This window comes from Silurus meridionalis, chromosome 14, assembly GCF_014805685.1.
Source record: "Silurus meridionalis isolate SWU-2019-XX chromosome 14, ASM1480568v1, whole genome shotgun sequence".
In the NCBI taxonomy this organism is placed as follows: Eukaryota; Metazoa; Chordata; class Actinopteri; order Siluriformes; family Siluridae; genus Silurus; species Silurus meridionalis.
The window spans coordinates 18,673,221-18,687,937 of NC_060897.1; the positions used below are offsets into that span (position 1 = coordinate 18,673,221).

Below are 14,717 nucleotides of genomic sequence, written 5' to 3' on the forward strand. Positions count from 1 at the left end.
ACATCATTGTGACTAATAACTGTGACTTTCGGGCGGCTGCACATTGTAGGCGCTAAATTCATCCTTTTTCCACTGACAACCCCTTTCAAATTGCATATGCTTCACCAACACAAACCTAGAAAGTACATAAATGAGTCATTTCGGTGTTGAATCCTTTGGAATCCACGCTAATGCCTAGTCGTTTTCTACGATTGCGCTCCATTTTCCGATTCCTGATAAATGATTGTTCTCAATCTCCATGTCTCTTCGCTAGTGGCCTACAAAACACCCACTAAGTCCTTAGAGGCACCGTCCTGAATGCAGCGCTCACTCAGTAATGAATCTGCCGCCCTCTGACACTGTCATTTTCGCGAGAGCGCACATGTGTGTTTGAGTGAGTCTATGTGCTTACAGGTATAAATAGTCAGACGCAGGAGAGCGGCGAATCAGAGAGGCTCGCTTATGGGTTCAATTATAGAAGTGGGCTAATTAGGTCGCCTTTATCTTGGGACTGATGTATTCTCATTAAATCCAAATTCACCATGGGCTTTACACGGGAGAGCGACTACCACAGCGTTCACCTTTTATTTTTTTTGTATGTGGGCGTGTGTTATTCTAGAAAGGAGATCCAAGTCTCTCTGTCTGGCTCTATTAACATCTCTTTCTATCTTCGCTCTCTCTCTCTCTCTCTTTCTCTTTTAATTTGTTTCCTTCTTTCTCTCACACGCTCACACATTCTGATTTATCTCCCTTCCTTTCTCTGTTTCTCTTGTTCTCCTTGGTGTAAAATATAATGAAAATGACTGTTTGGGCTTTTATTCCCATTTCTTCCTTTCAAAAAGGAGGTGACTCATTTCTAGCATGGTGGGGGGCATGGTCAAGCACATTTCTGCATGTGTGTAGGTGTGTGTCTGTGTGTGCGCGAGTGTATGTGTCCAAAGCAGGAAACATACACGAGATGAAAAGAATCCATTCATTCACGTAATGATCAATCACATATATTACTGTTGCTATTTCCGAAACCTGTCCAGCACTACTCGCTCTTTTTTCGGAACGTTCTCCAATTCGCAACAAGCGAGGCGCCCTGCCGAGAGCCGAGCCGAGGGTGCTCAAGCAGGAGAGTAGGGCACTAGTGAAGGAGGGAGGGCACACTTAAAGAGAGCTCCAGCAGCTTCAAGAAGGCTAACAGCATATTTAAAGAAGCGAGTGCTGTCGAGAGGCCTCTAGTCATTTAAAGAGCACTAGTATTGGTTATTAGAGTGGGTTAAAAAAATAAAAATAGCTGCCCAAGATGTTTTCGCATGCTTCTCTCGAGTCCTTTTAAAAACAATGTATTTCAGAGCTACAGTGCATAAGATAGAAAATAAAAGTAATAATAGAAAAATAAATGAAAAAACACTGCACTTTTGCATCAGGGAAGAAAAAAAAATACATTATCAATGTGGTGCAATGTGGAAATCCTGCATCACTACCTACTAAGTTCCAGTCAGAGCTCTTGAGACAGATTCGTTGGGATGTTTTTATAAACCATACGAATAAAAGATGCTTCTAGCATTGGTGAAAGAGAGCGAGAGACAGAGAGACATCAATAATCTGAACAATGAGAAAATGGCAAGCTGGATATGTTTCATTCAATTCGATTCAGTCGATTTTCACTGACACAATAACGAGCACTTTCTGCTCTCTTATCCCAAAGCCAGCAGTAGAACGCTAGCCTGATGAGGCATCAAACGATCAACAGGATGTGCAGTGGAAGGTTATCTTGCAGCAGTTCTGGTACACCTAACACTATAGGACTAAAAAGTTGTGTACTTTTGCACACTGGATCAAAGAGGCTTTTTTACTGGTCATTTTTGTGCCAAAATAATGTGTATCATATCATGATTGCTATAGCTTCTCAACAATAACTTTTCTTCTTTCTTTTCCTTGGTGAGAGTTGCTGGTGATTTTATAGGTCGATATTGATATCACGAGTGACAAGATTGATATAAACTAAATGTCAGCCGTATTTCATTAAACTTGCTGACAAAATATACACAGATTAACCACCTTTTAATCCACTTGCATTATGATGTATAAATTACTATTATATCAGCAGTTTCTACAAAGGTGAACTGGTTGACATGGAACCAATCAAAGCCAAACATAGAACCAGATCTATCTATATATCCATATACAGTATATTCTCTTATGTTAATGTTTACATACATAATGCATATTTACTTCCAGCTAATCTTTAGGTACTGACCACATACTTGCATACCACATTGCAAACCTACGACATGACTCAGAAAGAGCCAAAAGTGTATCTCTGTGACCAGTTCGAACAGGAAACACACTGATCACAGCAAAACATCCATAACATCCTACTGCACTGTCCACTTCACCGATAGCGAGAGAAGAACCACGGTCTTGAGACAGATATACAGCTTGGGAAACAGAGACACAGCCAGGCAAGAGGGAAAGATAAATAAAGCATACTCACATCCGACGCCGGGCCTTTATCTGCTCCAGGACAGGAGAAGGTGACAAACTCATGGCAGCGCTTATGCACCACAAAACAGCAAACTGGAAGAGAGGGAAAAAAAAACCCACAAAAAGTTGATGTTAGGTTCAGGAGAACTGAATTCTTAAACAATAGCATCGGATAGGGTAGTCCAGCATGGTATGATTGAATTAATTTCAATTCTCAAGAATTACACTGACTATTGGGTCTGGGTAATAAATCTGTATGTGGGAAAAAAAATCTTATTGATTAGTTCTAAGGCCTAGATTTTAGATTTTGTCTGCCTATTTTTCATTACATTTCCTCCTGGGAAATCAGTCCATCCATTCATCCATTCAAATCAATAACTGTACCGCTTTTGGACGTGAGTTGTGCTTCAATACTTCAAATCAAGACAAGTCTCGATTGGTTTGGATGCTAATCAATCCTATTGCCCTGCCTTATGCAGAAAACAATCTAATAAAATTCTCTTTTATCCACGTAGTATTCTTTGAACTCTAGACTTCTGGTAATTTCTGAAGAATGGGTGGAACTCTTTAGGCTGCAAATATTGAAAAAAATATTTTAAACTTGTCTAGCACATTGTGTACACATTTGCACCATTCTTATTTGGCCCAGGGTACCAGACTAGCCAGAACCATCTCTCAAAATAGGACATATAATATTCCATGAATATTCAAAGAACCCCAAGGTAATGTCTAAAGATCTACAGCCCTCTTTAGCACTGGCTGATGTCACTGCTCATGATTCCACCATCAGTGAGACACAATCACTCTACCAGAAGGAAATGGACTTTTCTCAAGACATTAACCCAGCCAGAAAACATGCGCTCAAGGTTTTGCAAACATTTTACTGAACTATGACATTTTTATATCCATTTCACAGGAATTGTACATGGTGTCAGATTTTACACAATCCAAAATCAACATAAGTTGGAGCAAAATTATTACCCTGACAGTAAAACGAAGTCTAAACATGGTTGAAGTGTAGCGCTATTTACATGGTATGGAGTAGTATACTACTAATAATAATTATTTAACAAATTACTGTACATAATTTAACAAAACCGAACCATTTACAGTACTGTACAGTGTAAACTATGCAATATAAATGTATGTGGCTACAGGCATGTGGCCTGGTCGAGTGGTGGGCGGAGCATACGTTGCTACATTTGCCTGACACACGAACGTAAAATATTTGATACAATTTTGTTGTATCGCTATCGTTATTGTAAGATCGAAAAATCGCAAGTTGACCCATCATAACTCTTGGAATGGTAACTACAAGATATATACACACACACACAGGATAGTCTAATGCTTTCCAAATCAAAATACATACACAAAGTTCATGACCTTTCTATTACCATTGCTGCTTCTGCGAACTTTCCCCCCTACAGAAACATAAGAGCGAGACAGCGTTCTCCATCAACACCTTTCCTGAAACTGACACTTTCCTTGATCAGATAGCACACACTTGTTTAGATGCAGTTGAATGGACAGGTGATTAGGTGAGTGCCAGCTGCTGAGCCCGAGCATTTTCTCAACGTTTTTTTGCCGGCGGCTGTGTGAGTGCAGTGTACAGTACTGAATAGACAACACAAATGGCCCTAGGGCTCACATGCTCTTTTTGTTCAAAATCCTGTGGTATAACTGTGCATGCTATTAACAGGCATTCACATGCACATCCGTGTGATGATAAAAAATAATAATAATAATTATAATGCTGAATTTTCTCTGTCACAAACTGTTTTCCAGACCTGCTTACGTTACAATTTGGTATAGCATCTAATAAAATTACCAATATATTGCAGTCCTACCATCAAGACCTCATGAAATGTAGCTGCAACCACATGTAGGTGATACACACACTATTGACATGTTTGTGAGTGTGGGCACATGTAAATTCATCACTGGACATGTTTAAACTAGACCCCAGGTCAAATCTAATAGATGTCCACAGCTTAAATGAATCTGTATTACATGAAATAAATGGTGTGACCTGTCATGGTGTGACCTGATACCCAAGCAAACTACAACTGATAATTAGCTAACCTGTTTGTGTGTGCAGTAGTTGGAATGCTATCTGGTTGGCAAAGTACAACATTGCTCCTCTATTCAAGTATCCCTTTTGATCAAAAGAACAATTCATGGCCAAACGTTTTTTTGGACATGTGACCATCACATCCAAATGTGGTAAATCCGTTTTATAAGCTTATTGTACCAGCAAAAGGTGACTAAATTCAGAACGAAATGTTCAAAATGCACATATGGGGTATAATTATAGGTCCATAAGCATTTGTAAACATGATGGTATATTTATATGAGCTTTTTAACCTTGCTGGTCTGAGTCGATTGGACCTTATTTATCAAAACGATACAAGCAAATAATTTCATACTGTTGGCAAGAGAATTTACAATCAGCATATACTGTAGGCATGTATGTATTAGTAGGAGGATTAGTATAAAGTAGGAGAATTAGGCTGTCAAAAATTCTTTAAACTTAAAAAATAATGAGGATCACAGATTTTGACAGCAATCAAATGACAAAAACTTGATTTGATCATTTTGCCATTTTTGTGCTCAATGTCAGCGTTGTTAAAATGGAGTATTAGAGGCATCGCTAAGCAAAATGTATGACATTTTGTACCAATGTAAATTACATTCAGTAATAGCATAAAAAAATTGCTTAGGAAATTGACTATTGTTATTGGTTTCAGTATGACAGCCATGTACTGTAAAACCTTACATCACGATGCACACCACTATTTGAAATACACAAAATACATTGTCAGCTTTGACTGATTTCTTTTTAAAGTATTACTATATGCTTGGCTCGCACATTTCCCTTTTACTTTTGCCTGTTCTTTCTCCTGTGTATGCTTTTGTAATGGTTCTAGCTTGGTCTCTAATTCTGTTCTGTGCCTAGCATACTAAAAGGAATCTGCTATCTACCCTCTTTCCCATGCATGAGCTCAAGCAAATCATACTATTATGATCAGTCTATTTAGCCAGACTGCTACTTTAACCTGCATTAGCCATGCCAGAGAAATCAAAACCTTGAAAAAGGAAGGAAGGGCATGGGGCACAGTTATATCTTACGCTCTGCGTTGGATCTCCGTGCTGAAGAAAAGAGCAAACTCTACAGCACCATATGGACACACAGTCGAGTGTGTTGGTGCCACACAATTCGACACCTACACATCCTATCTGTCTCTTCTTGTATTTCTCTCACTGTCTGGGTACTTCCCAATCTCGGTAATGGAGAAACAATCCTCCACCAGTCCTTGCAAGGTTCGTAACTAAAAAGTGTTTTTCTCTTTTATTCTCTGTGTGTGTTTTTCAAGGTGTGGGCTTAATGTGTGTGTATGTGTGTTTTTGTGTGGGGGTGGTAACAGGTGTGCTGAGTGCATGTTAAAGGTTACAGCACAATTCCAACTAACAGGAGAAAAACACACACCAGAAGGTCCTTTTTTTCTTCGACAGTTTTGAGCATGACCTCATATTTCCTATTTTTTTTTATAATGATAAAATAGGCAACTCCTGATAACGATTACAATCTGCACTGAGAGAGATGATAGAAAATGGACAGAGCAACAATAAGAAATGTATAGAGTGTGGCGATTTTGATTGGGAAGGGGGCGATTCAGTGTAACTCTGCCAAAGCAAAAGGACAGACAGCAAATGCTGGAGAAATTAAGAGAAAGACAGATATAGAAATGATGCTGGAGGAAGGTTGTGGGGGATGGGACCGAGCAGCGAGTGCCAGGTTTAATTGGCGTTAAGCATGCTCTGTGTGTGCGTGTGGACTGTATCAACCTCCCCTGCAATGGCATGCTTTTTATTATTTAATGGCGTCTTTAATTATTAAAGGGCTGTTCGGTCTCCTGTAGAGGTGACAAGAGCTAGACAAGGCACCCTCTCACCTTTCACCCCTCGCCACATCAGTTACATATAATGCCCCAACCTCTCTCAGTCCCCTTCAATTACATCATCACCAACCACCATTAACCAAATAGCTGGACATTAAACGCTAACGGAACAAATTGAAAATGTAATTGATTGCATAAAGGACATATGACGGTACACTAGAAAGGGATAGAACAATAAGTACATTGCTAAGGGCAATGAATGGGTTTATAAATAAATTTACACCTAGAACAAATGAGTGAGCAAGACTAACTCAGGTCTGGCAACTTTGCCAAGTATTGACTGTAATAAAGAAAAGACTTAATAGGCTATAATAAGAAAAAAAAAAAGAAGTGAAAAGAAACGTTCTTCTATCATAAAATTTCCGCTACTGGTACATAAACTTTAACGCACAATGCAACTAGAAATAGCAGCGCTCAATGCAGTGAGACAAAAAAACAGGTAATACGTTGACCAATTGTAGACAAAAGCTGTCCTTTTAAGTATACCATTTTTTAGTTTGTATTACTCAGTCTAGAAGCTTATATGTAGAACTTAGAACAAAAGTGATTCTTGGCAAGCCGTTTGTGACCGGTATTGTTTGTCCACCATCGCTTGCTATTTTACTGCTTACATTGATTGATAATATCTTCTTCTGACCAGAATAAATTTACCGTTCATTGAATAGCAACACTAGCTAGCTCACTAATTATCAACAAAAAAGCTTTAGAAATGGTGTACCATTAGTTCATTTTAACTACAGAATAATTTCTGGTCATCTTATAGCACAAATCTATATACGCATACCCGAAAGGCTAAAAATACTGTTATTGGAATGCTAATACACGGCGTTCTAAGAGTGAGTTTATTCAGCATCATTAACCTACTGACAATTAGCAAAGCATCATTTAGATTTACTGTTCAAATTAAAATGCTAGTGCTGTCCGGTGCAAATGATCTCTTCGAAGTAATGCTAAAGGCTTAAAAGCCAAACCCACACCACAGAAGTTATTACTACAAAAGACACACCCACCATTGTTGGCCAAATGATCTCCCGTCAGCCAGAGCAAACTGTTGTTGGGAATTTCTGACGAATTCTTGTTCAAACTTCATTCCTGGAAAATGCATGTTCACTTAGACAAGACTAACACTGCTTATACACAGTGAGGGGAAATAAGTTTTGTTTATTATACACCATACTTCTAATGCCTACTTCCACTTCAAATGTACAGATAATGTGTTTCAGAAGACTTTTAAGATTCCCAACACTGTACAATTCGACCCCCATTACACACACAGCCATGCTAATATCCCCAACATATATTTACATGCTAATGAAGTGGCGTTAAATATTTATGAGTGCGCAGAGGCCATGCTCAGGCCCCAATTCGGCACAATTCAATTACAGTAAGTGTAATGGCTGCTGCGTTTCTGACTTACTTTGTAGTGCAGTGTAGCCTCGGTGCATGCAGAGAAATACAAGAGCACACCTACGCATTTAAACCCCAAACACACATATACACTTAAGTGCACACACCCACAAAGACGCCCACACATGCATATCTGTGCTGGAGAACTGCCGAAGCTTCACTGATCAGCACTGATTACAGCAGCGGCTCAATTCAATTCGACTCAATCTAGTACATTTCTGTTCAGCTTGCAAAGTACAATACTTCCGCACATGAGATGCTTATGTTTTTTTCCGCCCCCAAGAGCCAAGGACAAGAATTTAGAACGCTTGGTCAAATATAAAAACTCTTTTTCGAATCGGAGTGTGATCCCAAAAGCTAGTCTTTGGAATTCAATTTAATGTGTATAGCACTTTAACAACAGACATTGTCCCAAAGCAGCTTTAAAGATTTAAATTAGTCAATATATGTTTATCCTTAATGAGCAATGGTGGCAAGAAAAACAGATACCTTATATGAGGAAGAGACCTTGAGAGGAACCCATTCTCATCTGGGTGCCACCGAATGTCCAATCATTATAGTTTCATCATCATGAGGTTATTAACTATTCACTGATGGACACTTGAGTACAAAACGGTTCGTAGCAATAGTAGCCCAAAGCATTGTAGCAGACTATTTATTTCCATCACAGTCCAAATCCATCTTTATGGCTCTTGATTTTAACCCCATCACAGGAGCCTCATGTATCCAATGGCCTAGTATTCACTTGCTGATTTGGCTGTAAATGTAGCACATGTATACGCTTTTCGCTCTTAGAAATGATTCTTAACCTATGAGCAGTTACAGGACTCAAGTGAAGAATTTTACCACCATAAACCAACTTCAGTATATTTGATGAGTAATTGTACTTGTTTTTGATTATTTAGTGCTTGGTTTAGTATTTAGTTCAGTAAACCTCTGATTGTGAGTTTATGTATGTTTAAAACAGTTCAGACTATTATGAGACATGCAATTTTGTATTCAGCGATAAGAACATATTTTACCACTTGTCTGGAGATACAGAGGTCTTCCACTAGGGTCGTCATGTTCCAAACGTAGTCACTGGCATTGAGCTACCACTTCGTACCCCTATGTATAAATAAATGACCTGACTGAACACTGCCATTGATAGACGATTACTTGCTAATTCGGGTGGGACGAATTATCACAGACCTATCTTGCTGTCTCAGATGAGTCTAAACAGCCACCTTGAACAAAAAAAAGGAGACACAGCCGAGTGTCCCATGTGAGATTTCAGAGTCCTTGGAAAAACCTTGATCTACAAAAGACCCCCTCATACACACACACACACACACACACACACACACACACGTTTAAAGCCAGATTGATAGGCGTTATGTGTAATATAATTATCCCAGGCCCTCGTTAAAAGGAGGCCAATGTTATGGTAGAGTATAATGTCAGTGTCTGAATCTCTTTCTGAACACTCGGGAACAATGAGGACAGGTGTAGATTAGAGACCCTTACGCACTTACACACACAAATTCGTATGAGTGATACCACATTGCCTGCATGACTGCTTTCAAATTTTGAAGAAATTGTTGAACTTAATATAATATCATTATATATATCATTATTATTATCATAATATCATATTTATTTATACTTGTCCATTATGTAACGCTCTAATAACAAGCACATTAGGCCAACAAGAGTTGTGCTGCTAGAATGCAGCATTCTGAGTTTATAAACTGGAAATCATTCGAGGGCTGGTTTTAAATTTGGTGACTTAAGTCCAGTGGTGTAAAGTATTTGAGTAAACAAATTCGTTAGTGAACTTAAACAATTGTTTTGACTATTTCAAGTTTTACTGAATATCAAAGATATAAGCAACTTTTACTTTCTACTCAACTACATTTATGATTCAATATACATGTACTTTTGACTACAATATATTTTAAACTACATTTATGATTCAATATACATGTACTTTTGACTACAATATATTTTAATTGACAATGACACATCAGTCAGTCAGAATATTTTGTTTGACTTTACTCTATAACATTTACTTTGTGACATTATACTATATTTTTATTTGTTAATTGAAGGTCTTTTTTTTTTAACTGATTTGTTCAAACTTTGTTTCATTCTGGCCTATTAAAAAGTCTGTTGTGTGGATTTTGGTTAATGCAATTCGATTTGTGTTTTAAGAAATAAAACCTCAGAAATGAACAGATTTTTGGCTTTTTACCAATGTGTTGAGGACTAGTGCATCTTCGAGCCTACATTCAATATGTGCCACACTCTTGAGTACAGTTCAAATCAGATACTCTTAGGACTTTTATTCGTCATATTAAAATCTTTTGACTTAAGTTGCAATGGAGTACGTTTTGCAGAAAGGTTACTTACTATCTATACTTTTACTCAAGTATGATTTCCAGGTACTCTTTACATCTCCGCTTAAGTCAATATTTATGCAGCAAAAGTCCTGATATTTAGTTTGTTTATGGATCGCCTGTATACAGACCCATGCCTTCATAGTCTAGTGCTTAAAATGAAATTTTATCATATGTTAGCATCTTGAATATAGTCAAATGACCAAAGTGTAGTCAAGTATAAGATTCTACAGAATTATCAAACCTAGACCCTGCTTGTTCCATTTGCTTTCATCTACAAATAAGCACCATGAACTGCCAATAGAACATGATACATTTTAAAAAAGTTATTAGATCAAAAATATTCAATATACAAGTTGTCATTTCCAGCGGCCCGAGCACTGCCAAGCTGTTGAAGAGCTGAACCTGTTCAGTGACCCCAGCTTCCTAACAATTTTATGCCAGGAAAAAAGGTCTGCTATGACAAATCTGGGCTTCTTTCACTTTAACGAATGAAACGATTAATCGTTCACAAGTCTATGCACATATTTACAATATTGACCTCCAATGCCAAGCCACAGATTTCATGGTCTATTTATAACCCATGTCACATATGTATCCCTTAGATAGCCTTATATACATAGTAGTTGTATCAATCTATCACACTTCTATCAGGCATCCAATCATGCATGCTTACAGTAACTCGGATACCTCAAGTGATTTCTGACAATGGGGAATTAAATTGTACATCTAGTGGGAGCAGTGGGAGCGGCAGCGACCGTTCTACTAGTCATCGCAAAGTCTGAATCCGTTGGCAGACTGAGTGCTGCCTGCTTGTCAGGATTTTCAGACTCAAGCGACTAGTGGCATCATTATCATTTAACTTTGGATGGATGTACACACTGAGCACCTCAATCACAAGGAATCGTACAGCGAGAGGATGGTATTTTGTGATGCAATTCTCACCGTCATGCCGAAAGTGCCGTGTGAGTGGTACTGACAAGACGAGGCTGGGTTTCTCTCAAGATTTCATCCTTGAGAGTTTTTCCTTAAAAAAGGTCGCCTTGGGATGGCATATTTATGATCCAAACATACATCTATCGATAGATGGATTTCCGAAAAACTGTGTAATACTTGTATCAGCTGTTTAAGGTGCCACCCAAATAAAAATAACATTTTCTTTCCTTTGTGAGCCTGGTTTAATCCTAGAGTTCCAGCGTAATGACCGAGCATTATTTGGACTCATGAGAGAATGAGTAATTAATTAACCTAATCATGTGTTTCCATTACATTGTGTTAAAGCAATGAACGCTTTGGAACAGTGACATGTGACAGTGCACCAATGTATATATAGATCAGACATTTTGCTCTAAAATCTATCTAGACACCCGGTGCAATAGACCATGAGACAGACCTCTATGAAATTGGTGCACAGTCCAGGAAGGGTAAATGAACGATGTCATTCTGTGCTGTCGATGTGAATCAAGCTAAGCTGAGGTGATTGTGTGGTCGGGATGTTGTGTATTTGCATCCTTACATAAGCGAGACACTCACAGTAACCATGATCTGTTTTGCATCCAGTTCACTCAGGAGCAGCCTACAGCTTGCACTCACATACACCATGAAGCAGAATTATAGAGTATTGCGTGTGTGTGTGTGTGTGTGTGTGTGTGTGTGTGTGTGTGTGTGCGTGCGTGTGCGTGAGTCTTTTGATCCAACATAGCATTTATAAGTGACACAGAGAGAAAGAAATAGTGACAGAGAGACAGGAAGAGACTGGATAAAAAAAGGAGACCTGTTGTCCTCCTGTCACAAATCCCTACAGTGTAGGGTGCATTTCTTAGAACAATGCGCACCGTTTGTGTTTTTATTCTGACGTGTTTTTGTTTCGGCTTCATTTCTGTCTTCACCCCTGTCTTTCTGTTGGCTTATGTCCTGAAGCTCACCTCAATCTCACCTGTTTTCAGTTCAGATCCTGAATACTTTGTCTATTTATGTTCTCCTTTCGCCTCTGACTCGTTACAAACTGTTACTTGCCGATTGCATTCGTAATTGCAGTATCCCAATGCATGGAGTTTAAGTTCAAGTTACTCAATCAAACATTAATTCAATAATGAGACATGATGTTTAGCCTTTTAGACTTAAGATGTAGAGTTTTCCATGAAACTGTTGTTTATATAACAAGTTCTATATTGGCTTATCAGCAGTAGCAAAACTGGAAAGCTTCTTAATGTAATGCTGTCTTAGCTTATATTAACAATAGATATTATCTCATGCCATGATGCTAGACAGGTTTTCAGTCAAACTAGCTGATTGTGAACAGTATTACATTGCAGTTGTAATTGATGTGCATCTTTGTGTGATTTTGGGTTTATTTTGAGGTCCATCATGTTTCTTCCTCTGGCATTTACATTTACATTCGCGGCATTCAGCAGACGGCCTTATCCAGAGCGGCGTACAAAAGTGCTTTGAGTCATTAGCAATGAATAAATCTACACTGGTACGCAAGATTACAAACTTAATATAAATATTGAAAAAAAGAAACATGATGGCCGAGCGACACAGAGGGCATGTCATTGGTCTGTTAGCGAATTTGTTCACCTGTTCTTTATTAGCTCCTGGTTAGATTGTCTATTTATGTCATGCTGGGTCAGTGTTCCACGTGAAGTTTTAGCATGTATTTTATGTGTTTAAGTCTTCACCATGATGTCTAAGTGCTTTATGTTCTAGTTCCGTGACTGAGAGAACCCTAAGCACCGTGACTGAGAGAACCCTAAGCACCGTGACTGAGAGACCACTGAACAGTGTGACCCAGGATACACAGATAAATAAGAAAACGTTGAGCACCGTGGCCGAGAGAACACTGAGCACCATGATGAGACAACACCGAGCACTGTGGCTGAAACCACTAACTACTCCGACTAAGCCATGAGCATGGTGAATGAGAACCCATCAATGTTACACATAGAAACACAGAGTGAGATGTGTGTAACGTGTGAGATGCAATGTTGAGAGTCATTTGTTCTCCGAGCGTGAGAAAGAGAATGGAAAAATGAGTGCTGTTTGATTTTGCCCTTTAATGCCGATGGTAATGGTCGTTATGCAAGTAAGGAGAGGCTGCCTACGCAGTGCGAATAAATATAGCAGAATACGCACTGAGCAGAGAGAGGGGTCAGAGAGTCAGCAGCAACACACAGCTGTTCTGAATTCACACCCATGCACGCATGTACACTCACACATACACTCATACACTGTGCTTCTGCACTGCCTACAGCTAAGCACACTTCAGGTGTCCTACGCTTGTACACTGTACACTAACGTGAACTTTTTATATTTCGTCAGCGAACCGCGCAAGACGTTAAACGGAAACGGAATATTCTATTTATGTAATCAATGATCTGATAACTAAACTATCCATTTGTCTAAAGGGTGTCAGTTTTGAGAAGCCAGAGGCCATGGCATCTTTAGCGTTGCTGACGGGCACAGAGACCACGGGTGAGTCTCAATCGGCTCCCTAGCTCAGTGAGTCAGTATATCGTGTAAACGGAAACGAGCACTGCTAAGGACCTTGGCCAAACACACATCGAGATACTGATGACTCAATTTCCGGCGACATGACTACATACTCGCAATACAAAACATGCATACAAATCCACTGGCATTTAGCAACAACGGGTGGAATGAGCCTTCCAATTTCCTCATTAGTTACTGAAATAAACCAAAACATACCAACATATGTCAGAGATTCTTTTGCCAAATAATATGTTTCCGTCAAAATACACTTGATAAAATAACCTAATAAAATATGCTAATATGACAAATCTAAAAAAGGAAACACGTTCTTAGGTTCTGACCATTTTCTACAATATGTTTTGGGACACCTGACTTTTCAAGCCATACATGGTTCTTCTCCAAACTTCCAACACATAATTAGAAGCACACACTTGTATAGGATGTCTTTGGATGCTGTAGCATAAACCTTTCCCTTTACTCAACGTTAGAGACCCAAACCTGTTACAGAAAAACTATGACCCTGTGCACAAAGTCAGCTACGTGAAGATATGCTTTACATGCTTTGGAGTGGAATATACAATTGAGCACTGACCTGAACCCTATTAAACAACTTTGAGATGAATTGGAACGCTGACTGCACCCCTGGCCTCCTCATGTCACCTACATTAGTACCTGATTTTACTAAAGTCCTATTGGCTGAATCTCCAAAAAATCTACTGGAACGTCTTAGTAGAAGAGTGGAGGTTGTTATTACAGCAAATTATACTAAATGTGGAATGGGATGATGTTTAATGTTGGGGAACATCTACGAGACAAATGAGTTCCTGTTATTAATTACGTTATACAGCTATACACAGTGATGTGTGTAAGACGCTGGGGACTCCTTCTGTAAATATGAAATTTTTAATATCCATGTGTTTTATTCTCTTTGATAAGTAATAACACTATTATAAATCTGTTGAATATGTACCATGTACAATAACCCAGCCATTAGGGTTGCACAAGTGTACCCTTAGTGCCGGTC

The 14,717-nt window shown here is 38.8% G+C and overlaps 1 protein-coding gene across 3 annotated transcripts in view; it reads right to left on the reverse strand.

Annotated features, from left to right (window-relative positions):
- Nucleotides 1-14,717, reverse strand: part of prkcbb (protein kinase C, beta b) — a 92,768-nt gene that overhangs the window by 59,892 nt on the left and 18,159 nt on the right. For all 3 annotated transcript variants that reach the window (XM_046866019.1, XM_046866018.1, XM_046866020.1), the window contains exon 3: nt 2,465-2,547. In XM_046866019.1, the coding sequence (XP_046721975.1) occupies nt 2,465-2,547 (83 nt within the window). The remainder of the gene's footprint in view (nt 1-2,464; nt 2,548-14,717) is intronic.